Below are 23993 nucleotides of genomic sequence, written 5' to 3' on the forward strand. Positions count from 1 at the left end.
CCCCACCCCAACAGCCTGCCTCACTTTCTTCCCCTCCCCTCCCATTTTCCTTTTGGTGGAAAAATCTTTTTGAAAAGGTCCCATGAGCAGAGCCACGCTGGGGAATCCCACTTAAATAAACTGTCTCTTTTCCGAATCCCAGCCTTAGTCTTTAAACAAAGCTTGGGGATGGGGGGACTTCCCATGCCCCAGCCTGTCTGGGAACGGCCTCTGGGGGGAGGGTCGTCTAAGGAATGAGGGCAGCTGCTGCACCCCTGCTGACAGCTGGGAGGACAGGGGGCCGCTCAAGGGAAAACCACCCGCCCACCCCCGACCTTAATGCAGAGACAGGAAGCGCAGCAGCAACCTACCGACTGCGCCCGCGAGGCTCATCTGTTCATCTGCGAAATGGGAAAAATACTTCCTGCTGTACTATCTTCCAGGTTGCCATGAGCACTGGAGCGGAGACGTGGGAAGACCACGGGTGGGAGGCCAGCACGCAGATCCCCGCCACCCACGAGCCAGGAGCTCCGGGATCAGCCCCGCGTTCGCGGTCTCGTCCCTCCGTTCTAAAAACACGTTGCACTAAACTTCCCTCCCCGCCCGCACAACTCCAGCGTAGCTAAGTTCTTGCAAACTGTGAAGTACTGCGGTGCCCACAGCACCGTTCCTCGCAGAGAGCCCGCCCTCTCCCGCGAACCAGCTGGAGGGTTCCCCTCCTCCGGCTTTGGGGCCCCCAGCCCACCGGCGGGCCGGGAGGGCGCGGCCTTACCTGTTCCAGGTGGCGTTGGCGCAGGCCCGGCGCTGCTGCGTGCCCCGCTCGTCCGCGGAGGCGGCGGCCGGCTCTCTCTTGCCCAGGTCACTGAGGCTGGGCGAACTCATGAACTTCAACCTGCGGAGAGTCCTCATGGTGATCCCGGCGGCCCGCTCCGCGCCCACGCGCGCCCGGGGCCGCGCCCTGCGCCACGCGCCACACGCCGCGCCGCGGGCCCCGGCCCGCGCTGCGCTCTCTACGAGGAAACTTGGGAAAGAGCAGGAAGCCAAGCAGCCCTCCAGGGTCCCGCCCTGGCCCTAGTCCTCCACCCTGGGCCCGGCGCCGGCCGGCCCTCCGGGTTAATCATTGCTCCGAGCGGCGGCAGCGTGGAGCGCCAAGAGCGCGGCGGGCAGCGCGGACCCAGCGCAAACAGAGGCCAGGGGCGGGGACGTGGGCGGGGCCTGGGTTAGGGGCGGGGCTTAAGGCGGGCGGAGCAGGGGAGGCCCCGAATCGAGAGGGAAGGGGGCGGGGCACTGCGGGGCCGATTAGGGGCGGAGCGATGAGCTGGGGGCGAGGCCAGGGCCTCGGCCCCCAAACCCGCTCAGTCTGCTCTTCCCCGAGTGGTGCTCGACCCGCTCAGTTCTTCCGAAGGCCACACATACCTACAGAAAACCAATGCGCACGGTAGAACAACCCAACCCCAAGCTCCCGCCCCGCCCCGCCACTGCGGAGACATCCACACGATGCTCAGCGATTCCTATGCTCCCCAACCCCCAGGACTCCCCAGCTCCACAATGCCTTAAACAAAAGGTCAACCCCTTCTCTCGGTTCCTCCTCACCAAGGCTGTGTTCACACAGACCCTTCAAGATCCACAGAGATGTCTCCGTGGTTTTCATGAAAACTGAGGCAAAGCCTTCAGCCCCCTGGGGTGCCTCAGACCAGGAATAGTCACTCACCCTGACTACTCTGATCACCCATCCCTGGCCTGGAGGAGTTGACATACTGAGGGGTTGGGGGAATCAGGAGTGGCCTCCCCAGGGCAGAGATTTGCAAAGTTGTCACTACACTCCACCCCTACCCCAGGTCTCTGGGATGATAAAAGGAAGTGGGTCCCCTAAGACCCAGAAGCTGGTGAATGATCCCATTGAAGGGATTTCCTGACTTGATTTGCACAGCACCCTTAGATACTTGACCTCAGGCCAATCTCCCTGTAGGAAATAGAAATTTCCCATTTACCAGTTGATGAAACTGAGGCTCAGAGGGTGAAATAACTAGCCCAATGTCAGTCAACAAATGGCAAAGCTGGGCCTAACCCAAGCCTCCTGAGCACATGGCACAGACCCCTCCTTTCCCCTCCATCCAGCTTCTGGGATTCACACATGGTTGACACCCCCCCCCCCCCATCAGATGGCAAGACAGCAATGTTGCCCTGGTCTCCCCTACTGGGCCTCTTCTGAAGCTACACCTGTGCTGAGTGGGTCCTGGTGTCACTAGGGCCCCAGCTCCATAACTTCCCTTAAATGCTTCCTTTATGAATCAGTGGGAGGAGAGGAGGGGCTGGCCTGAGAATCTCAGCATGAGAAGAATGCACAGAGGCCTCCCATCCCCATGTTGTACAGAAGAGGGAGACTGAGACCCAGAGAACCACTGGGTCCCCTACCTCAGAGAGTGTGCCTCTTGCACTCCACTCTCAATGACGGAACCAAGGCACCTGTTCCCCGGGAAAGAGATTCCATACCAGGGGGTGAGGTGGGACATAGCTGCCCTTGAGCCAACTCTATGTGGCGCAGTGTAGGGTGACATTATCGTTCCCGCAGAGACGGAAACCGGCACCTCAGAGTGAAGGAGGCTGTGAATGGGGTATGCCAAGGCCCACCTGGGCAGCTAAGAAGATTCTCGTGTGGCTCCTGGAGCTAGGAGAGCTCTGTCTCAGTGTACAAGAGCCTTGTGTACAGGAGGAGACATTGTCTAGTTCAAATCAACCAGCATTTCCTGAGCACCTGCTATGTGCCAGATGTTACCCTCATCCTAGGGAGGCAGAGTCCTAGACGACAGACTCCGTGACCCTGAGCTCAAAATGCAGAGTGTAGATATCTTCTGTTCCCAGAGCTGCCATCCCCAAAGCTGGGGCCCATGTGACCTGATAGATCACCCGTTTTTACCTCTCCACCTCCACTGTCACCTCTCCAGGCAGAGCTGATGGTGTCCCTGGCCAGGATGACAGGTACCTCCTGAACCCCAGCCACCCCCACCACCACCACCACCACACAGGGCACTAGACAATCCTCTCTTCCTCACAGTGGTCCGAGAGATCCTTGCTTGGCACCCCTGTGCATTCTCACTGCCCAAGGATAAAATTCAAAACCTGGAATCCTTGAAAGGGTCTTCCCCACCTATCTCCTCGCTTCCCCAGCCCCCAAAATGCCTTTCAGTAATGGCTGCCTCCCCTTCCCTGACTGCCTTTACCCCAGGTTAGGTCATTCAATTGCTCTTTCATCCCATGCCATAAACCAAACTGTGGTCACTTCTACATTCTGGCGTGCTCTACACAGTAGGCACGCAGTAGTCTTGGGCTGAATGGGTGGATTAACTCCTGTCTCATAGGAGAGGGATCAGACCAGATTGTGCAAACACTTAGGGAAAAGTGCCACCCTGACAGACTGAGATAGAATACAGAAACTGCCCCTGGTGTGATGCAGCAGAATGTGTCCAGTGGGGGTGGGGGGACAGAGAGGCTTTCCCAAGCTGGAGACAGGCTCTGGGGAGAGGGCTGGCTTTGTCTGCTCAGCCACTTAGGTGGGAGGGGGTCCCAGGCTGGCCTTGTTGGCAGGAGGGGCCGTCTGGGTGGGGAGGAGGCTGTACTGCTTAGATAAGAAACTCAGGGAATATGGGAAGCAGGAGAGGGGAGGGGGGCTGCAGCGGGGGGTCTGGGCGAGGTGGCCCGCAAGAAGTTCCAGAGGTAGGAATGGCCCAGGGGTTTAAAAGCCAATTGCAGTTGGTGTTAAGGAATTAGCTGTCATGGCCAGGCCCCAGTGGTCTACACCCCACAGCCCAGGGCCAGGTGCAGTGGAAACTCAGGCGCAGGTGCTGCAACAGTGCTTGGGCTGGTGACGGACAGAGAGGGATGCAGTGGGTGGTGGGTGGGTTGACAGTCCAGGGGAGCAGCCAGCCCCCAGGGCCTCAGGATCTGAGGCAGAGGCCAGGAGGGATTCAAAGCCATCACAACCCCCCAGTGCAGGGGCAATTGAGTGCCAACAGCCAAGCCCAGCCCCGAATGTATTTAGCGCAGCCTGCAGCATGGAGGAAAAACCCCAAACCAGAGCTGCATGCAGCCAAGGTTTCACAATGGAGAGATTGACACAGAAACCCTCATTTCTGGCTTCCCACGAAGCATCAGATGACCAGGCTTCCTGGGTCTCTGGCCCCACGTGATGGGTCTCACTGAGCTGCTGCCCTGCAGGCAGGCACAGGAGCTCCAGGTGGCCACCGGCCTGCCATCCACTTATGGGGCCTTTGAGGACTGACAAGTGCTGGAGGGACTGAACAAATGTATTGAGGGGTGGCCCTGGGCAGGGTCCATTTATGCCTCAGACTCAGAGAAGGGAAATGCTCTTTTAAAGGGAATAGGATACTATGGGGACCCATTCATGTGCCCCCAAAGCTGCCAGAGTGACTTGATGGCATCAACCACATCCTCTCCTCCCACACGGCCCAACACCCCCTTGGCCAGCAGGGTTTCAGGAGCTGCTACAGTACCCTGGTCAGCAAGGAGGACCCCCTATCCCTAGCTTGTCCTTCTGATGGGAAGCCCTTAGCGGGGAGGCCAGAATTGAGGACACCTGGCCCGGCTGTCAAGTCAGGGACCTCTAGGATCTCAGTTTGCCCATCTGTAAGATGAGTATGGTCCAGGGTTCTTCCCCATAGCTTCATGCGTCAGTTTGAAGGGCAGAGGAAGTGAGAAGCTGTAGAACCCTTTCACGGCTACATGCACCCAGTGGACAGATGTGGCTGAAGATGGTGGCTCTCACGTCTTTGGTTACTGCGGTGTGATTGCACAAGGGGCTGGCCCAGAGAAATCATCGTCACAGGCATAGGCTGGGCGGGGCCTGCAGGATGGGCCCTGGCTGGGAACTCAGGAATCAGGGTCTTTGGGGGCAGGGCCTGCCTGAGGACAGCTACTGAGCATCTTGGGGGTCTAGTACCCCGGGCTCTGCAAACTCCCGAGGCTGGCCCAGTCTTCCACTCCTGTTTCTTTGCAGACAGACAGCCTGACGCCCAGGGATTCAGGGGGCAGCAGTAAGTTAATGCAATTCTGGAGCCCAGGACTAAGGACCTCAGGTACACCTGGCCGAGTTCACAAGCTCCATGCCTCTAATTTGTATGTGAAGGGGGCGCGTGTGTGGGGTGTTAGTTTGTCCCCGAAGGGGCCAGGTGAGAGGCAGGGCAGAGGGCAGCCACTTGGGTTACAATGCCTCATGTAGTCCTTACAAGGTTGCCAGGCAGGGGTCACAGACAGAGAAACTTGGGTGGTCAAAGTTCGAGTCAGAGCAGAGGCTGGAGCCAGGCCAGCTGAGCAGGAGAGAGACTGTGGCCAGCTCTGTCACTGGTGCTGGTCATGACTTCAGCCTTGCCCACCCCTGGGCACTGCCCACTCCAAGGGGCACTTCTGCCCCCTGGTGGTGAGGCTTGGTGTTCCCTGAGCTGGCTGTGGAACCCTGGGTCAGGTGACACCCAGGGAGGGGCTTAGTTGTGTGCCCTGCACGGGTGCCACCCCTTCCCTAGGATGAACAGGGATGGTGACACCCCTGCCCCACGAGGGGGTGAGGTGGGAAGAAACAATTCACGTAGTCATGGAGTACACGCCAGCTCTCACACTAATGAGGACATCTCGTGTCTTTCAGGGACCCCAACAGAGCAGGCCTTGGATAAACAGTGGCCACAGTTTCTTTAATTAACATCGTGAACAGAGGCGATGCGGGCTGAGTGTGAGGTGGGTAGAGCTAGGCTATCACCACCCAAGTGCCCGTCCCTTCCAGCCTCCTGTCCAGAGACTGACTGCCCCACCTGCCTGGTCTAGCCCACACACTTGACTTAGACACAGAAAAGGCAATCTGCCCGCTGGGCTGAGTCCTGGGGTTCCACACTGCTCTCCTGTTGTGGGTAGAGTTGTGCCCCCAAAACACGTGTCGAAGTCCTAACCCCTGTACATGCGAATGTGACCTTATTAGGATAGTGATGTGATCAAGTTGAGATGAGACCACCCTGGAGTAGGGTGGGCCCTGAATCCAATGACTGCTGTCCTTATCAGAGGGCCACATGGAGATCCAGACACAGAGACACAGAGAGAAGGTGCCCAGGCAGAGAGGAAGCAGAGCTTGGAATGATGTAGACATAAGCCAGGGGTCATAGCCAGGCGTTGCCAGCAGCCACCAGAGGCTGGAAGAGACAGGGAAGTACGGCCCTGTGACACCTTGACATAAGACTTCTAGCCTCCAGAACTGTCAGAAAGAAGTTCTGCTGCAAGCCACCCAGTTCCTGGTCATTTGCGAGGGCAGCCCTCAGACACTAGTATAGTCCCTCACCCCAAACAGGGCCTGCTCTCCCCGGGGCCCTGGCTTTGACCTCGGTGCCCAGGAAACCCTGTCTACGTGTGGAAAGGTCCAGCCCAGTGCTCACACACTGGAGACACCCTTATTCCCTGGCTAGGCTTTGTCCAATAGGTACACACAGACCCCCATGAGTTGGGGACGGGAGCTAGGGCTTCTGCTGGAGGTACTGCATGCAGCCCTGGCCCTGTGCACTGAAAGTGTGTAGTGTGGGCTCACACTGTGCCCACACAGTGCCAGGCTCCATGTGCATTTCCTGACCTGGGCATTGGCAGCAGCCCCGTGAGGCAGACACCACGATCATGCCCACTGTGCAGACATGCAGTCTGAGGCCTCACAGGGCAGAGATGGATCAACGGGGCTCGACTTCCAGCTTTACAGTCTCCCCAGGGCAGCTTCTTGGCCAGCTGCCTTTTCTTAGAAGAATCCTTGGAAAGAAGAAATACTACTGTGGATAGCAGAATTCACCCCGATAAGGAAAAGCCCCAGGAGGAGCCTGAGGTAACAGGCAGGGTTTGAGGGGGACATGGGGCCTTAGGCGGGTTTTTACACCAGCTCACTACCTCACTAGTCTCCCCATGGCCGTGAGGCAGGAATTCCAAGTTCCAGCTGAGTCTTAGACCCTGCCAGGCAAGTAGGACATGGCCATCCATATCACAACTTGGCCCATGTTGTTGACTTTGTAAATAGAGCCCAAATCACCCATTGAGGAGGGGGTGTAGGTTGTAGGGACTCCGCCATGTCCAGGGCTTCACTCATGGAGAAGGCTGTCCACCAGGAAGGGTGTTCCACTCGCCATCCCCTGCTTCTGCAAGAATGCGGTTCAGTCCATGAAGGAACGACTCAATCAAGGAGAAACTACTGCTGTAACTCTTGGGATAGGTGGGTGGGGTCCCCTTACTGAGTACCTGCCCTAGCTGGCCTGGGCCAGCAAGCACAGGCCCTGTCCCTGCTCCCACAGCTTGCCCACCTTTCTGGGCCCCCAAGCTCCTACAGGTGTGGGATTCCTCCACTGTCACCCCCTGCCCAGATGGGCCCCCGTGGCCTAAGCCTCACAGTGGCCGAAATGCACCTTGCTGCCAGCATGCACTTGGCCCCACACATGACCTGCCCCTCCCACTCAGAGGCTGTGGACGAGGCCCTCTGCCTGCCGGATGAACTCCAACTTTCCAAGCTTGGTGTCCAAGACTCTCTGCAATCTGGGCACAGCCTTCCATTCCTTCCGTTTATGCTTCCTCTCCCACTCAGCCCCTCCAAGACCCTCTCTCTCACCCTCCCACCTCCCAACCAGGAGACAAAGCAACAGCTTGTTCTCCAGACTCCCTGTCTGCTTCCCACTGGGGCCCTTCCCAGGGCTCTGCTCTCTGCCTGGACTCCTTCCTCCCTTCCCTCCAGCTGGTCTCTTGTTCAGTGATTACAGTAACAGCAAGAAGCCAGACGGTGTCATGTTGGGGGTGGGCTGCAGAGCAGACTGCCTGGGTGGGACTGTGGCTTCAGCTGGCCAGAGCTAACCACTCGGCCTGTTTCATTGTTTAACTGCTCCTCAGTTTCCCCATCTGTAAAATGAAAATGGAGAGGAAGAAACTTTATCCTTGAGGTTCTTTTCACTGGTCTGATAATCAAGTAGACACGAGACAGATTAATAAGAGAAAAATAACCAAATTTAATACGTACGTCCATCTGGGAACCCCGCCTGCATAAGAGTCAGAGAACTCATAGGCAGGAGAGGTTCAGAGGCAGAAAGAAAATGTGGGCAGAAATCATCCCCACCTATGGTGTAAACAGGCTCTACTGTCCTTACAAAAACCCAACAGGAATTCCCAGACACACCAGGCCCCGGGAATCTGCACAGATGGGAAAATGAGTCTCAGAGCTGGTAGGTGGCCTTGCTGGGTTTACCTGGACTCCTAAGAGGACCTGAATTTTGCAGGAAGGTTAGAGGCAGGAGGGTAACCAGCTCTGCACACACTGGGTGAGAGGTCGGCACCTAAGGGGAGCGTCATGACTATTGTGCATTGAGCACTTAAAGGCCAAGAGGCTGGATGGTTTGAGAACTACACAACTGGAAAGCTCTTTCCTATGTTTTGCCTAGAAATGCCAGAAAGAAACAGTACAAACATCTAAATGCACAGCTGAGCATGCAAGAACATGAGGAAAATCACTGGGGGCCGGATTGATGACATTAATATTATCACTAAGATAATATCACTACTGTAGTTACATCATGTGTAATACTGACGGTACTAAAGGCCAGTACAATGCTTGAAATATGCAGTAACACATACAAAGTGATATTCCCAGTGCCTTAATATACCAAGCCCTTTAGCCCGTGCAGCTGTGGAAGAAAAAGGGGCATTTCTTTTCTTTCTTTCTTTCTTTTTTCCCGCTCTTTTTGAGAGAGGCAGGGAAAGAGAGAGACAGGAACATTGAGCTGCTCCTGTATGTGCCCTGACCTGGGAATCAAACCGGCAACCTCCATGCTCTGGGACAATGCTCCTACCAAGAGCTATCTGGCCAGGGCTTATTTATTTAATTGATTTTTAGAGAGACAGAGAAGGGAGAGGGAAGGGAAGCATTTATTTGTTGTTCCACTCAGTTGTACATTCTTTGGTTGCTTCCCATGTGTGCTCTGACTGGGGATGGAACCCTCAACCTTGTCGTTTTGGGACGATGCTCTTAACCAACAGGTAAATGGCCAGGACCAAAAGGGGCATTTTCATAAATCCAACCCACAGTGACCACATAGGGCAGCGGTTCTCAACCTGTGGGTCGCGACCACGGCGGGGTCTCCTAAAGCCATCGGAAAATACATAATGCATATCAGGTATTTACATTCTGAATTATAACTGTAGCAAAATTACAGTTATGAAGTAGCCACCAAAATTATTTTTTGGTTTGGGGTCACCGCAACATGAGGAACTGTATTGCAGGATCATGGCATTAGAAAGGTTGAGAACCACTGACATAGGGTGACCTGATCTTAAATTCCTGACTGGGTAGGTCATGTTCCATGTGTATAACTTCCTTAGTAAAAGGCTATCTTTGCCATGAGCAAGCCCTGTCCATTGTTTCTGTGCACCTAGGTTCACACATGGTTGAAATGCTTCTTTTCCAGAGCCCTGGGAGGGTTAGCCAGCCTCAAGGGAAAACACTGTCTTGTTAACCCTCCTGTACCTTGCTTTCCCCCATCTTCATGTAATCTTCCTTAAGTCCCCTCCTTAAATCCAAACACATAGAAGAAACTGTAGCCTGACCTGTGGTGGCGCAGTGGATAAAGCGTCGACCTGGAATGCTGAGGTCACCGGTTCAAAACCCTGGGCTTGCCTGGTCAAGGCACATATGGGAATTGATGCTTCCTGCTCCTCCCCCCTTCTCTCTCTCTCTCTCTCTCTCTTTCTCTCTCTCTCTCACTCTCCTCTCTAAAAATTAATAAATAAATTAAAAAAAAAAAGAAACTGTAAAACTGTCATTCCTAGAAGTCCTTGAGATCTTACTTCTCAGCTCAGAGAAACTCATAAAAATTCTCCACAGGTCTGGATGTTTCTTACGTTGACACAGCGACCCCACTTTTGCCATCCCCATTTCACAGATAAGGAAACTGAGTCCATCCCGTGCCAGTGGAGCCGAGGTTCAAGCCCAGGCAGTCTGGTTCTAGAGCCTGCATTCTCAACTATTCTGCTCTGCTAACGTACTCCGATTGGTAGAAGGGTTGTCACTGGAAAACAATAAGAGCTCAACACTTGGACATTAAGTGAAGGCGCAGTGGCTACCTTGGAAGGTAGGGAGGGGGTGTCGAGACAGAGCGGTTAAAACCAGCAGTTAGGAGACAAGACCCCGAGCAAGCAGGATGACGGGACAAGCATCCTGAGCACTTCACACAAGCCAGGGGTCTCAGGGGGCTGCACTCCTAATAAGTGGGTAGCCAAGAGCAAGAACTGCCCACTGACAAAGATAGATGACAAGAAAACTCGCCTGTGTCCACCTGAACTCAAAACTGGAGAAAGCATGCAAGTCTTCTGATGCCCTGTCTCTGGGGGCTGCCCTCACAGGGCTAGGTGTAACTTCCATCACCTCCTGGGTGGGGGAAAGCCTGAACAGTGACATACAAGTAGCCCCAGGCTGAAGGGGCAGACCCACGAGCCAGGCCACCTGAGTTTCCACGGATAAAGCCCGGCTGTCTTTTTGTTTTGTTTTATTGTTGTTTTTCTTCTCTACTATGGAAAAGGGTTTCTTCAGAGAGGAACCACACAGGGTGAACTGATCATAAATTTCTAACTCAGGCAGGTCCTGGTGAGCAGTCACACCCCAGGCACAGAACTTCTTAGTAAAAGGTTTCACTTTAGCCCGGCTGCTGTTTCTGTGCATCTAGGTCAATGCCTCCTTGAAGCGCTTTTGTCAGACCCCTCAGAAGGTAAATCACCATCCGGTGAGCACGTAGTCTTGTCAACTAGTCGGTGCTCCCACCTTGCTCTCTCCCACCTCCGTGTAAGATTCCTTACCTTCCCTCCCTGATTTCAAATGCATAAAAAGAGGTTGCAAGTGGCCACTGTTGGAAGCATTTTTCTCAGTCTGTTGAGATCATGCCTCCAGGTACATCCTCTGTTTGGCTCACATACATTTTCATAAAAATTCTCTACAGTTTGAGACATTTTTATGTCAACAGCTGTCATCAAGCCAGGTACCTATTAGCCTATTAGGAAGCCAGTGTCCTGGGCTGTGAGTCACAGTGGTACCAGCTTACTGGGCACCTACGTAGGTGTGAGTCAGGATGGGACCCATGAGAAGGGAGTGTCTGCAGTCTCCGTGTTGACTTCCCTGTCATTCCCCCCCCCCCCCCGTCATTCTTAGTGTCCGGCAGTCTGTGTAAAAGTCTCAGCTGACTCAGTGCTGGGGCAGGTCTGGGAGGGTGTTAGGCACCGAAGTCTACTCCTGTCTGAGTCTCACTGATCACACTTGAACAGAAGCACTTGAAGATCGATGGGAGCTTTCAGTTACTCAGTGCCTAACGAAAGCCCAGCTGGGAGGATTCATATTCCTGAGTGTGGTTTGAAAGCTACACAGTCCCCCCCATCACCCTAGATCAGGACCTGCCAAGCCAGGGGCCTGGAGTCTTTTTTTCAGGATCTGGGAACCTCGGAAATTGTCTGCGTAACTTCCAAATGTGAGCATGCTTTTCGTTGGGGAGAGGGGCATGGCTTTCATGGCCTTCCCTGAAAAGTAAGGTGTGAGTCACAGTGGTACCAGCTGTACAAAGCATCTGTGGTACTCAAAGATTTGGAGTGGAGGAGGGAAAACATTATTTTTGTGGTTAAACACATGTGGCTCTGTTACAGATTGAGGTGAACTCCTCATGGATTTTTAAGGTAACACATGAAACTTCAAGGTGATGGGCCCTCACTGGGTCCCATGTGCAGACCTCCTAAAGATACCCTACTCTCTCTCCCTTGCAGTCAGGGGAGCCTGAAGACTCCACTTCAGATATGAGGTCCTGGGATCAAGCCAGACCACAGGAGCCCTGCGGAGGCTACTCAGCAGCACACTCGGGGGCCCTTTATGGGGGCTCCTAGGAGGATCATCCCTTGGATCTCATTACCAGGGAAAGCTGTGTTTTCATTTCACGGGCATTACGCATCTAGTGAGTGAGCCTCTTTCCCTTTTTACTCTTATTGCTAGGAAGCTCAGTCAAAAATCAATCCACATTTCACATGTGTGCTGTGGCCTCCTGGCATTTTTTTTTAAATCCAGGTACATCTTGATAATGGTTATAGCAACCACACAAGCACAGGTGTCACATCCTGAGTGTTTTCTAACAGCCAAGCACAGGCCCGAAGGATGCATACGCGCAATCAAGCTACTACAATGCCCTCTGTGTAGTTATTACCATTCTTGCTCTGCAGACAGGGCTGATGAAGCCGTGGGGGGAGATGGCGAGAGCAGAGCAGCAGAGCGGCAGATGGGGCATTCCCCCAGCGGCAGACTCAGCTTCCTGGGGCGGGAGGGGTGGGTGAGCAAGGAGACAGGGAGGGTTCCTCCCCCTGAGGTGTCCAGGGGGGCACTTCTCCCAGGCCCTGGGGCCCCTGAGACCTCCCGCCCCCCTTCACTCTCCCCTCCTTACACAGCTGTGTCAGGATTCCTACACTTTCCTTGTCCATAAACTTGGTTTAAGTTTGGGAACTGACACAGAGGCCAAGAAAGGGCATTTCACAAAACCTGCCCGGCCTCCTTTTTGTTTCAACATCATAAAAGCAGGAGGAAGTAAGTGTACGGCCTCCTAAGGAAGGCTGCTGGGTGACCTTGTTCCCAGGCCCTGCCCACTTCACTGGCACCCACAGGAAGCCAGGCCCAAAGGCCCCTGGAGTTCATCTAGCCCAGCTGTCCCTTTTAGAGATGGGAAGACCAAGGCCTCACGCAGGGGTGGGATGTGCTGAGTCACCCACGAGCAGGGCTGGCCTAACGAGTGGGGGAAGCAGCTAAAGTCCCTCTGGGAGCAGGGCACTCCACCACCCTCACTCGGGGCAGCACCTACCAGCCAGAGTTCCCACCGGTGAGGAAACTGAGGCTTAGGGCGAGGGCACTGACCACCCTAGTTGTACGGGAGATTAGTGGGAGAGCTGAGATCTGAGCCCGGCTCTGATCTGGAGCCCACACGTCTCATACTGTCACTCCTGTCCCTGCCATTAAGCAATCCTGAGCACCTACTGCAGGCCACAGCCTGTCCCCAGAGGCTGCCTCTCCCTCTCCCTTGTGACATCCTGGAGGAGCAGTGATGGAGGCAGTGGGGGGAGGGTTTTGGGACATCAGAGAAGGACACCAACTACCTTGGGGTTGTCCAGCAGCACTGACATTTCAAACAGGCCTGGAGGGATGACCTCACCCAGCAAGGCCGGGGTAGGGCACAGACGACACAGGACAGGACAGGCACTGACCCTCAGTGTCGATGAGGATACCAGCAAGGAGACTCATAGGGGCCAACTCTGTGGTCAGCAACGATGCACAGTCTGGGTGCAATGTCACAACAGTCCACTGGGAGGGACTCTGGAGGGGACAGGAAGTGACCCTTGGGGCTCCCCTCCTTACAGTGCTCTTTGCCCCAATGCAGCTGCTGTCCCCAGACCTGCTCTCTGGGGATTGGGGAGAGGGGAAGTAGTTACACAGCTGGTGCTCAGACAGCCAGGGTCCCTCTGGGACGAAGCACAAGCTGGACTTGGAATGAAGCCAAGTGAGGGCAGTCCAGAAGCAAGCAGGAGCCAGGTCTCCAGGGATGTGAAGGGCGGGGGGCCCACAGGCAGAGGCCTGGGTGCTGGGAGCAGGGTGCGTGAAGGGGTTTGGAGGGGAGGGTTTTAGGGAGACGGCCACCTGGGGTTGAGACCTCCTGACGCCCAGCTCTGCGCCCCCATCCCTCCACCCCACGCCTCACCAGCCCCCAGGCTCTGCCCAGCTCGAGTCTCCCACTTGGCTGCACCATCACCGGGGCTGAGAACTTGGGAGCGTCATGTGCGGATGCTGACACGACCACATGAGGTTGTGGTGATGGTGGAAAGGACCATGGATGTGAAATAAGAGGTGGGGGTCACTGGGAACCCCCCATCCACCTGCATGCTAAGATGAGGCCAGGCCCACAGTTCAGGCTCTGTGAGCATTAGGGTGAGGGGTCCCACAAGGCTTGTTTAGCTGAAACACCCAGGCCGCACTTCCCACCTGCCCTTCTGCACCTGCATAAATTTGGGACTCTCTTTTCTGTTGGCCAGTCAGCCTGGCTGGACTCAGATTCAGGCCCTCTGGGGTGCCAGGAACACTGATGCAGTCAGTCACCCCACCCCTTGGCCCTCATTCTCATTTACTGCATCCTGAGTCTCAGTCTCTCCATCTGTAAGGTGGGAAACCACACTCATGGGGCTGCCTGGGGAATGGCTTGGGCATCTAGGTGTGACCCGCTTGTGCCTCCTCACCTTTCATTGGCGGCCACAGATGGTTGTTACTGAAGAGGGTCACCTGTGTCATTCGCTGGGACTGTGGTGTCCAGGGGTGTGCCCCAGGCTGGGTGGGGGTCCTGGGTGTGGCTGGAGCCAGGGGCTGGTGGGTGGACACAGTGTCCTGGCGCTTACTATCTTCTGAGCCCTCCTCTGGGGTGCAGGTCGTGGGAGGACGACCTTGCCCAGACACTGGGCTGGCCCCGAGGGGCTCCTCCTTCACATCTTCTCTGCAGTTTCTGGTTTTGAGTAACCAAAGTCTAGGTCTGTCTCTGTGGTTCCCAGCGTGGGTGGCAGATAAGGTGGGGACAGAGGTGAGACATGTCTGCCTGCCAGGAGGCCACATAACAGCTGTAACCTGCATGACCCCTCCCGCACTGGCTCAGCCACAGGGATTTCCCCAGACTCCAGGGGCAGATGACAGGAAGGGGTCTCTAGGGCTTTGCTGCAGGGATGAGACAAAAGGGTGAGCATGGGGTCACAAGCTCCCAGCCCTTGCAGGGAGCCCCGGCTGTCAGCTCCTGGGTGTCTGATGGGAGCAGAAGGGGAGCCAGGATCCTCCCTGGGGTCTCCCGAACAAATTAAAGTGGACGTCAACATCCTGGTGCACGGTGCTATCCCTGGAGGCCAGGTCCAGTTCATACCCACATGCCTACCCTCTACCCTGTCTGGGATAATCTTCCCCTAAGTCTGGTCTGGTTGGCCAACTCCTATTCATCTTGCAAAATCCTGTATAGGGTAACCTCACCCACTGAAGTCTTTTCCACAAGCCTCACCCTACCACACTTCCATCTGTGTTCGCAGGACAGTACCCCCCAGGCCACCCCTGCAGTCGGCACGCTCCCCACACTGGCCTGTCCCCATGACACCGATGGGGCAGCCGTTTGCAGCCACCTTCGCTGAGGGTGCAGGGGCTGTGAGGGTAGTGCACTCTGCCAAAGGCTGCTGGCCCTCTCCCTCCTTTTCACTTAATAAGCATTTCTGGAGAACCTGCTGTGTGCCAGACACTGAGTTAAACATGGGATCTGAACCTGACCATGTCCGAATCGTGTCCACTATGCTGGCCTGTGTCTCTCTGGCCTATGGGAAGAAGATAGAATGTGAGGGGAGGTGGGGGGCAGAGGCCCTGCATCTGAGACTACTACATCCAGGGTGCCCAGCCCAGCCTACCTTCTCTGCTCACCTTGTCTACCCAGCTGAAAACCCACAGGGGCCAGGGGACCCTCGCCTTCTCCCGGTGGAGCCAGGGAAGGAGGAGGATAGATCTTGGCTGGGACCTGGAAGGGCCCCCTTCTCCTCTTCCCTTCTTCCCTCCCGCCCACCCACTGCCCACAGTGCCCATCAGAGCTCAGACCAAAGTAATGGCCTCCAACCTTGACCATTAGCACAGAGGCCTTTTCCCTTCATTGGGCTGGTTCTTCTCAGCTTTGGGTAAAGCAGAGTTCACCTCACCTGCATGGGCCCTGCTGCCTCTGTGACTCAGTGGGCAGGTGTGAGATCTCGTCCAGGGCCTGGGCATCGTGAGTGGGGCCCTCTTGGATCCGCCCTACTTTGTCTCCACCGCTCGAGTCCACTGCCTGCGCTCCCTCGGGTCTGCACCTGGGTTTGCGTCTGTGATGACCTCCTTCTGGCTGCTGCTCGGCGCTCTTGTGAAATCAAATGCATTGCCCATTTCTGTGGGTTGTCCTTCTTAGAGCCCTGTCCCCAAGATGCCTCCTGTGCTTCCGTCTTGTCTCCCTGACCAGCCGCCTTGGGCAGTGCTCCGACCATAGACAACAGAGCTCAGGGAGGACTCAGGGGTGGGCTTTAGAATTAGTTCTAGGAATGGCGCTTTTTCAGTCTACAACAGGGTTCCCCAAACTTTTTACACAGGGGGCCAGTTCACTGTCCCTCAGACCGTTGGAGGGCCGGACTATAAAAAAAAAAACTATGAACAAATCCCTATGCATACTGCACATATCTTATTTTAAAGTAAAAAAAAACAACAACAACAGGAACAAATACAATATTTAAAGAAAATAAAGAACAAGTAAATTTAAATCAACGAACTGACCAGTATTTCAATGGGAACTATGGACCTGCTTTTGGCTAATGAGATGGTCAATGTGCTCCTCTCACTGACCACCAATGAAAGAGGTGCCCCTTCCGGAAGTGCAGCGGGGGCTGGATAAATGGCCTCAGGGGGCCGCATGTGGCCCGCGGGCCATAGTTTGGGGACCCCTGGTCTACAATATCACTTCTAATCCCCACTCTGCAAATGACAATGACAAAACCAAGGCCCGGGGGCTCAGCGACAAGCAGGGGCTATAGGAGAGGGCAGCTGTTCCAAGTTGGGCTCTGGGGACAAACAGACCTGGATTTGAAGTGCAGCTGCATCGCTCACTATGGCTTGGTCTCAATTTCCCCATTCTGTAAAATGGGAACACAGCCGTGCTTTCCTCACAGGGCTGGAGCAAGGGTCTCTCTTAAGGGCTCCTTACTGCAAAGTCCCCCTCATCCCAGTGGCAGGCCAGTGGGAGATGTCCTCAGGGGATGAAGCTATTCTGATTCTAAAAGGAGCCTACTGCCCAATCACTCAGGATCCGATCCAGCCCCTGTCTTTGCAGGGTCTCTCCCCATCCCCCTCCTCTGGGTCTCCAGCCACACAGCACTCCTGGTCCTACCTAGCACACCTGCCCCCTAGCAAACCCACCCTCCAGCAAGCTGCCACCTCTGCACGCCTGCAGGCTGGGCCAGGGGCCTCCCCTGGGCTTCCGCCTGTGTCCCGGCAGGCTCCCTGGTCAGGCTGAGCGCCCCAGCAGGCAGGGGCTGTGTCACTGGGGCAGTTGTTTCCCAGGGCTTAGTACAAGGCTCTCAAACACAGATGCAAAGCCACTGGATAAACTCTAGGAACTTTGAAAAATACGAAAGTGTTGGGAGAGGGAACAAGCTACTGGAGAAAGTTGTTGCTACCCGCTGGGTGCATTTCCTTCCAGCCTTTTCTCTGTGCTGGGTGTGATAAGGCCAGAGTGGGACACCACTGTGAGCACCCCATGAACACAAGCCTGCTGCCTGCCCACTTTTCTCAAACAAATAAATACTGGGTTTGCAGAGTAGACAGGAGGCCTGACAGAGAGGTTGACTAGCTCTTGTGGTTTCGCAGCTCCAGGAGGGGGCGTTCAGGCTAGGAGGCCAGCCCTTCTGACCCCTGCGGCTCAGCTCTGCCCCCTTCACAACAGCCTCAGTCCCAGAATCCTAATTCCCCACTATCCAGGTGAACACCCACCGTGGGAAGGTCAGGAAAATGGAGGCTCCGTCCAGAGACAGGGCATGGGGAGCACACCTTATAAGCTTAGTCCTGTCTCTAGCACAGGTCCTAAAACCAAGCCGCAGTACTGATGTTCATCACTCACTGACTCACCAGAGTTTCATTCATTCACCAGACACCCAGAGTCCCACTCGGTGCCAGCGTTGAGTTCCACCCAGGACCTGGAATTGAATGGAGCAGAGCCTGGCCCTGGAGCCCTGGAGCCCTGGAGCCCTGGAGCCCTGAAGCCCTGGGCAGGAGGGAAGGAGATCACTCCAGTAGGAGTTTCTAGTGCTGCATCAAAGACATGAGCAGACTCCAGGGTGGAGGGGATGGGAGAGACTCTGGTCTACCCTGCCTGGGGTGGACTTGTGGAAGCCAGAAAGGCTTCCTGGAAGAGGAGGGCACCTGCCAGCAGGGGTTTGAAAGACCAACAAAAGCCCCCAAGTGAAAAAGGGAGGAAAAGAATTTGTGGCAGAGCAATAGCAGGGAGAGGCTCAGAGGAGGGAGGGAAAGGCGTAAGGAGAGCAGGAATGTGACCTGTGTGTATGGGTGGGCAGTGAAGGGGGCGACAACCGGGATTAGAGATGACCAGGGCCATCCACAGGGTGCCCATCAATAGCTTGCTTGTGACCACCTTCCTCTCACAACTGCTGGCACAAACTGGCTCCAGGGGCCAGGTCCCTTCAGAACTCAGTTTAGAAAAAAAACTTCTACCTTCAATCATCAGATCCAAAGGCCCGGGGGCCCCAGCTGGAGATGACTTCCTGGGAAAGCCAATCACAAAGCTTGTTGGGGCCCCTCTGGAAACCAGACCCATTCCAAAGGCCAATCCATGCCCATCAGATGAATGTGAGGATGTGACAGAGAACAAAGACATAGGTGTGATCCCCTCCCATTCTCAAATCAGACCCTGAGGCTCAGAGAGGCGGAGCAATCTGCTAGAGGTCACACAGCACGTAAATAATCAGTAACTGAACCCAGCCCTCTCTGGTTCTGTTGGCTCCCACCACAGGGGTAAGTGCCCCCAGGCCTTTAGCCAGTGCACCCAGAATGTGTTTTTTTTTTTTTTTTTTTAATTATTTTATTTTCTTTATTCATTTTAGAGAGGAGAGAGAGAGGAGAGAGAGACGGGGGAGGAGCTGGAAGCATCAACTCCTATATGTGCCTTGACCAGGCAAGCCCAGGGTTTCGAACCGGCGACCTCAGCATTTCCAGGTCGATGCTTTATCCACTGCGCCACCACAGGTCAGGCCAGAATGTGTTTTATGAATGAGGGAACAAAGGAATCTGAAAGCCCTGCTCATCCTCCCACGCCACATGGCAGAAGGAAGACACCATCTGCTACTGTTTTTTTTTGTTGTTGTTGTTGTTGCTGTTACTCTGAAAATCAAAATGATAAACCTGAAGTCACAGCTCTATTTTGAATCAAGGAGTAGAGACATCCAGGCCCTGATTCAGGGCAAGAACCGCATTGGGCACAGTGAGGGCAGGAGTCAGACAGATGAGAACAAAATTTCTCCACTGTGAGACTGGACCCACCGCATCCTGCTCTGAGCCTCGGTGTCCCCGCTGCTAGGGAGGTATAGGCAGACCTACCTTGCTGAGCAGTGCTAGGATTAAGAAGGTGTGACCCTGCAGGAGCAGGTGCGGGTGCAGGGGGGATCCGGGCCCTATGGCCTCCTCTGCCTGCGACCTTGGCTGGGGCCTGCGTCCTCCCGCTGCATGAGCTCTGAACCCTCAGCACCAACCGCACTGGATACCCTGGCCTTCTGGTCAGCTGAATGGCTTACACATTAGGAGGCATCCACGTGGCCAAAGGGCAGAGGGGCAAGGAGGGTGCAGGCTGGTGGCTCACTGGGTTCCCCATGACTCAGCGGGACACAGCGAGGCTGCAGTCCTGGGGCAGGAGCTGCCCCCAGCCATAACCCATGCAGGGAAGCCCACCTACCAGCATTTCTGATAAATATTTTATCACTGCTCATAGAGCAGTCCTCAGGAAGGTGCTTGCAGCCTCAAAGCCTGCAAAGCACCCCTTCCTGCCTAGTCAGAAGGAAGTGGCTGGGTGGGATGTGAGGTAGGGTCAGGAGCCCAGACAGCTATCTCATTCCTGTCCTGCTGTGACTTCAGGGCAGCTCAGCTCAACAAACGCCCTGTAAGCCTCACTCACACTGCCTTTCCCTGTGCTGGGTGCTGGGGTTGGCCCTGTCCCACAGACAGTTCCCAACTTCCTCTTCACATGTCTAGAACACCAGCTCTCTGCCCCTTGGTCCAGTCAAATGACCCATCCTGCTGGCTCAGTGCCGCTGCCACCTCCTCCAGGAAGTACTCCTGGCTCTCCCCTTTGCACTGTGTGATCTTGGGCAGGATCATTACCCTCTCTGAGCCTCTTTCTAAAATGGAGCTGATGATCCCCACTCATGGGGGACAAAATGAGATTGTGTAAATGTGCCAGTGTCTTGCCCACATGGAGACTCCTTCTATTGGGGGGGGGGGCAGAACGTTTCAGGAATCAAATCAGTAAACATTATAGAGCATGTTTGGAGTGGGATGCGAATGCATAAAGCGTGGTTTCTGCTGCAGAGATCCACGCTTATCTCTCCATTTAACTGGAGAGATAAGACCTGAATAACAACAACAGCAGCAGTAATAATAGCTACCAAGTTTCAACTCCCTGCCACGTGCCAGATGCATGACATCATATATATACCCTCATCTACTCCTCCAGCAGCCCTGTGACATGGAGATCTTACCCTCATATATATACCCTCATCTACTCCTCCAGCAGCCCTGTGACATGGAGATCTTACCCTCATATATATACCCTCATCTACTCCTCCAGCAGCCCTGTGACATGGAGATCTTACCCTCATATATATACCCTTATCTACTCCTCCAGCAGCCCTGTGACATGGAGATCTTACCCTCATGTATATACCCTCATCTACTCCTCCAGCAGCCCTGTGACATGGAGATCTTATCCCTGATTCATAGCAGATCAGATACGAGACTCAGAGAGGGAAGGGCCCTGCCGGAGGCCACACTGGCTGGTGGGCTGACCAGCTGTCCTGCTGGGCCTTTGGGGGACGACCTTGGGGTCAACACCTGTTTTTTACATCACTGTCCACTTGGAGGCACCATTGAGAGGGGAATGGCTCAAGACAAATGCCGAAACACCACTTGGACAGGACGTTATGCAGCCACTGGACAGGTCACCATAGCTGTCTCTAAACTGCTGGACTATTTAGGAACAGGACACATGCCTGTGGTATTACCTTAAGTGGTAAAGACCATTTAATGTGTTTACAACTGGACACAAAACTTTACATGTGGTGTGATGACACTGTATAAAACTAGTTCTGTCGAGCCTGACCTGTGGTGGCGCAGTGGGATAAAGCGTCAATCTGGAACACTGAGGCCGCCAGTTCAAAACCCTGGACTTGCCTGGTCAAGGCATATATGGGAAGATGATGCTTCCTGTTCCTCCTCCTTCTCTCTCTCTTCTTTGAAAATTGAATAAATAAAGTCTTTAAAAACAAAAAAAAACAAAACAAAAAAAACTAGTTCTGTCGAGATATATTTATTGAAAAGGAAACATTGGAAATGACACCCAAAAGTGATGATGTTAGGGGAGTAGGTTACAGGTAGAACTGGGGTCTATTTTCTAGACTTTATACAACATAGCTATGTCGGTTTTACAATTAAAATTTTCCTTTAGAAACAGGATTGGTCTGATTAGGAATTTATTGGGCACCTGCCGTCTCCCCTCCTGTGTTGAGAGCTTTCTCTTCTCTCAGCCTCAGGTTTGATCTCTGGGAGGAATGAGATGGACCCAGCTGTCAGTGATGCAAAACTTGGGACTACCCTTCTCACCTCCTCATGGGTGGGTCTCCCAGGACCTCAAACCCAGCAAGGCCAAAGGCAAGTTCCTCCCACATTGAGTCTACCATACCAGGAACCATAACCACCACCTACTCCAGTCTGAGACTAACAATCACAGGCTTTCATAAGATAGTGAGCTCCCTGTCATTGGGTATAATCAAGCAGGGGTAGCATGTCTATCCACCAAGAAGTGGCCTCAATGGCTGGCTTTCAGTCCACTTTATATTTCTGAAGTTGGAAACTGGAGGCAGTCAGAAAGACTCCTGCATGCGCCCAACCTGGATCCACCCGGCATGCCCACCAGGGGGCGATGCTCCACCCATCTGGGGCGTTGCTCTGTTGCAACCAGAGCCACTCTAGCGCCTGGGGCAGAGGCCAAGGAGCCATCCCCAGCGCCCAGGGCCAACTTTGCTCCAATGGAGCCTTGGCTGTGGGAGGAGAAGAGAAAGACAGAGAGGAAGGAGAGGGAGAGGGGTGGAGAAGCAGATGGGCACTTCTCCTGTGTGCCCTGGCCGGTAATCGAACCTGGGACTCCTACATGCCAGGCCGACACTCTACCACTGAGCCAACAGGCCAGAGCTCAGTCTACTTTAATCAGACATTATTGAAGTATTACCAGCTGTGTGACCTAGGACAAGATATTGACCTCTCTGTGCCTTGCCTTCCTCATCTGTACAATGGGATCATACAGTGATTATACAGGGCCTCAAGGGGTAAAATGAGAGAAAATACGTAAATTTCTAAGATGCCTTTCACGTGCAATGTGAGGGCTGCATATACCGTACTTTTTGCTCTATACGACACACTTCTTTCCCCCCAAAAGTGGAGGGGAAAATTCCCATGCATCTTATGGAGCAAAAAATATAGTATTTTATTAAATATTTTAACACAACATTTAGTTCAGAATATTTTTTTTCTTATTTTTCTCCTTAAAACCCTAGGTGTGTCTTATGGTCAGGTGCATCTTATGGAGAGAAAAATACGGTATGTTGACAATTATTTCACAGCTTTACCTTACCCTGGGAGCTAAGCAGGGTAGAAATAAAGATTCCTATTTCAGGCCTGGCCCGGTTGCTCAGTTGGCTGGAGCGTCATCCCAATGTGCCAGGATTGAGGATTCTACTCCCGGTAGTGGCACAAGCGGGAATCAACCAGTGGCTGCATAAATCAGGGGTAGTCAACCTTTTTATACCGACCACCCACTTTTGTATCTCTGTTAGTAGTAAAATTTTCTAACCGCCCACCAGTTCCACAGTAATGGTGATTTATAAAGTAGGGAAGCAACTTTACTTTATAAAATTTATAAAGCAGAGTTACAGCAAGTTGAAGCATATAATAATAATAATAATAACTTACCAAGTACTTTATGTCGGATTTTTCGCTAAGTTTGGCAAAATAAATCTTTATAAAACAACTTACTCTAGTTAAATCTATCTTTTTATTTATACTTTGGTTGCTCCACTACCGCCCACCATGAAAGCTGGAACGCCCACTAGTGGGCTATAGGGACCAGGTTGACTACCACTGGCATAAATGAATGAAACAATAAGTCAATGTTTCTCTCTCCCTCTTTCTTTCTCCATTCCTCTAAGATCAACTTTAAATAAAAAACAACTTCCTATTTCACGGATTTGAAAACTGAAGCACAGAGTAAGCCCCTCAGACTCAAAGGAAGGTAAGACTCAAAGGGGTGTAAGTGGCGGAAGCAGGACCAGAACGTCCAGATCGCGTCTGTGGCCTTCCCCCTTTCTGCGTGGGTGTCTTGGCCTCACTGGGGATGCCCTTGCCATTGGCCAGGCCTGGTGCTGAATGAGGGCCGCCCTCTCCCTGAGTCTTTCCTGGGTTCTCTCTGGAGCTCCAGGCTGATGGGTCTTGCCAAGGAAACTGCTTTGGTGACACAAAGAAGGGCTTTTACCAGCCCAGTTCATGGCACAGAAAAGCAAAACCCTAAGAACCTTCCCAGAAAATGAGCAGACTCCCGTCGGGGTCAGAGGAGGAGGTGGTTGTTGATGGTGAGATGTCTTGATGACGTCCCCTCACCTTCAGACATAAGCATGGTAGCCTGCACACCTGCCAGAGACCTGGGGTCAGAGCCCCTGCCCAGTCCTTTGCTCTCTGGGTTTCTGGGCAGCCATTTGGGCTTTCTGAGCCTCAATTTGCCCACCTGCTGACTGGCCTTGCCACGATCACCTCCGGGCTGGCTGAGGGGTGGGGGGGGGAGTGGGGCAGTGCTGAGGGGAGTCAGCACACAGGACCTGGCACACAGTAGGTGCTTACTTTCCAGTGATAAACCCAGGCTTTCAGTCATAATGAAGGAGAGCGATACTCTGAGCTGAAATGAACTGCAGATATTTTCTCGAGGATCTTTTCAGAAGGGGCCTGGCCTGGGTGCTTTCCACCTGGCCAGCAGGCAGGCAGTCAGTGGTGATGCAGTGGTCAACTCCATTCTGCCCCCACGGCTCTGCCAGGAGGGGAGACGAATACCACATCAGCTGAGGGTCTCCTGTGCCAGGCA

At 53.9% G+C, this 23993-nt stretch overlaps 1 protein-coding gene across 4 annotated transcripts in view; it reads right to left on the reverse strand.

The window, feature by feature from the left end:
- The window catches only part of PRR5 (proline rich 5), a 52526-nt gene that overhangs the window by 24868 nt on the left and 3665 nt on the right, over nt 1-23993 (reverse strand). For 2 of the 4 annotated variants that reach the window (XM_066255693.1, XM_066255669.1), the window contains exon 1: nt 752-1147. In XM_066255693.1, coding sequence (XP_066111790.1) covers nt 752-888 — 137 coding nt within the window. In that variant the 5' untranslated portion in view covers nt 889-1147. Of the gene's footprint in view, nt 1-751; nt 1148-19195; nt 19317-23993 lie in introns of those variants that run through there. The other 2 variants (XM_066255686.1, XM_066255678.1) reach the window with 2 other exon arrangements.

The sequence above is a fragment of the Saccopteryx bilineata genome, chromosome 1 (assembly GCF_036850765.1).
Source record: "Saccopteryx bilineata isolate mSacBil1 chromosome 1, mSacBil1_pri_phased_curated, whole genome shotgun sequence".
Taxonomy (NCBI): Eukaryota; Metazoa; Chordata; class Mammalia; order Chiroptera; family Emballonuridae; genus Saccopteryx; species Saccopteryx bilineata.